The sequence below is a fragment of the Lactuca sativa genome, chromosome 4 (genome assembly GCF_002870075.4).
Source record: "Lactuca sativa cultivar Salinas chromosome 4, Lsat_Salinas_v11, whole genome shotgun sequence".
Taxonomy (NCBI): Eukaryota; Viridiplantae; Streptophyta; class Magnoliopsida; order Asterales; family Asteraceae; genus Lactuca; species Lactuca sativa.
Window position 1 is genome coordinate 7,520,325 of NC_056626.2, and position 1,293 is coordinate 7,521,617.

Consider the following 1,293-nt stretch of genomic DNA (forward strand, 5'->3'; position numbering starts at 1 on the left):
TTTAAGTAAAAAATTAATTTGTTAAATTAATTTTTTATGCTAGAGGAACCTCCCCTACGTGTTTAATAAACATGCCAATTTAACTATAGAATTCATAGGAAAGAAGATCGAGGGTATCTAAGGAATCTATTCCAATTATCAAATCAACGTCGTATGATAGTACCCTTCGACGAGACATGAAGACTAAACATATATTTTGAGAAAAATAATATGGCTTTATTTTTCTTATCAATTTTTTATTGTGTATGTATTAACGTAATAATTCTATACTGTAAAATATATATATAACCATAATTGTGATGTATTTAGTCCTCGTTAAAATTTGTACGCCAACAATATGCGTAGGAAATATAAAAATATTATTTTATTTATGTACTGAAAGAGCCATAATTATCGCACCAAATACAAATATAATGGTTTGGCTGTTAGAAAAAAAAAATACAAAACCTAAAAAACATAATTTTTATTCCAAACGTCATAAATAAAGTTTTTTTGCAAACTAACTATTCTACATAATAAATCGAAAAGAAAATCGTTACATACTAAAAAAATGGTTAGAATCATTCGTTCTAATCCACTTTTATCGGGGCCTTTTTTGCATCTTAAAAATATAACAAGTAGATTGTAACCAAACTGTAAAGATGATAATTACAAAAGATTTATTTTCCTAGTTAATTAACCCTAGTTAGAGTTACAAAGATGTAGACACTTATGCCCTTTCAACAAAGCGTATGAACACACTTTCCAATTCCGGAGGTTTGAAGTAATCTCTAACGTCATTACAGTGGCTTCTGGAAATCGCCTTTCTTTTCCTCGGAGCTCCCGGGCATTTCAACAAACACGGAATCACTGATTCCGGAGATGTCGGAGTCGTACAACACTCCTTTGCCGCGTCATCATCTTCATGTTTTTTTTCGGTTTCCCTTTTTGTGTAAATCGGCTTCAATGGAGTCATGAACTGGATTCCGGCGATAACCCATTTCTTGGATGCTGATTCTGATTCCATTGTTTCTTCTGCAATTCCCATGTCAATACCGAAACGTGAGTTGAGCTTTAAACAAGAAAAGGAACGGAATCTGGAGGAAAGATTTAGGAAAAGAGATGAGGGGAGAAAGTGAAGAGATGAAAGGGGAAGATGAGAGTGATTTTTCTAAACTGGAATAGGAATTGACGACTGATGGAGGGTTGCTTTGCTTTATAAGTAAATGATTGAGTTGATGAGAGGAAAAAGATGGGAAGTGTGGGATGGATGTGTACGTGTTTGATTTTATTAATAAAATCATATTCAAGTGG

The 1,293-nt window shown here is 32.9% G+C and overlaps 1 protein-coding gene across 1 annotated transcript; it reads right to left on the bottom strand.

Moving 5' to 3' along the window:
- Positions 1–443: 443 nt before the first annotated feature.
- LOC111882390 (cyclin-dependent protein kinase inhibitor SMR6) lies at positions 444–1,207 on the bottom strand. Its single transcript, XM_023878751.3, has one exon. The coding sequence runs from the start codon at positions 1,025–1,027 to the stop codon at positions 710–712; it is 318 nt and encodes a 105-aa protein (XP_023734519.1). The 5' UTR covers positions 1,028–1,207; the 3' UTR covers positions 444–709.
- Positions 1,208–1,293: the final 86 nt, after the last annotated feature.

Coding starts and splice junctions, on each gene's coding strand:
- LOC111882390 (XM_023878751.3), bottom strand. CDS start 1,027: ATGGGAATTGCAGAAGAAACAATGGAATCAGAATCAGCATCCAAGAAA.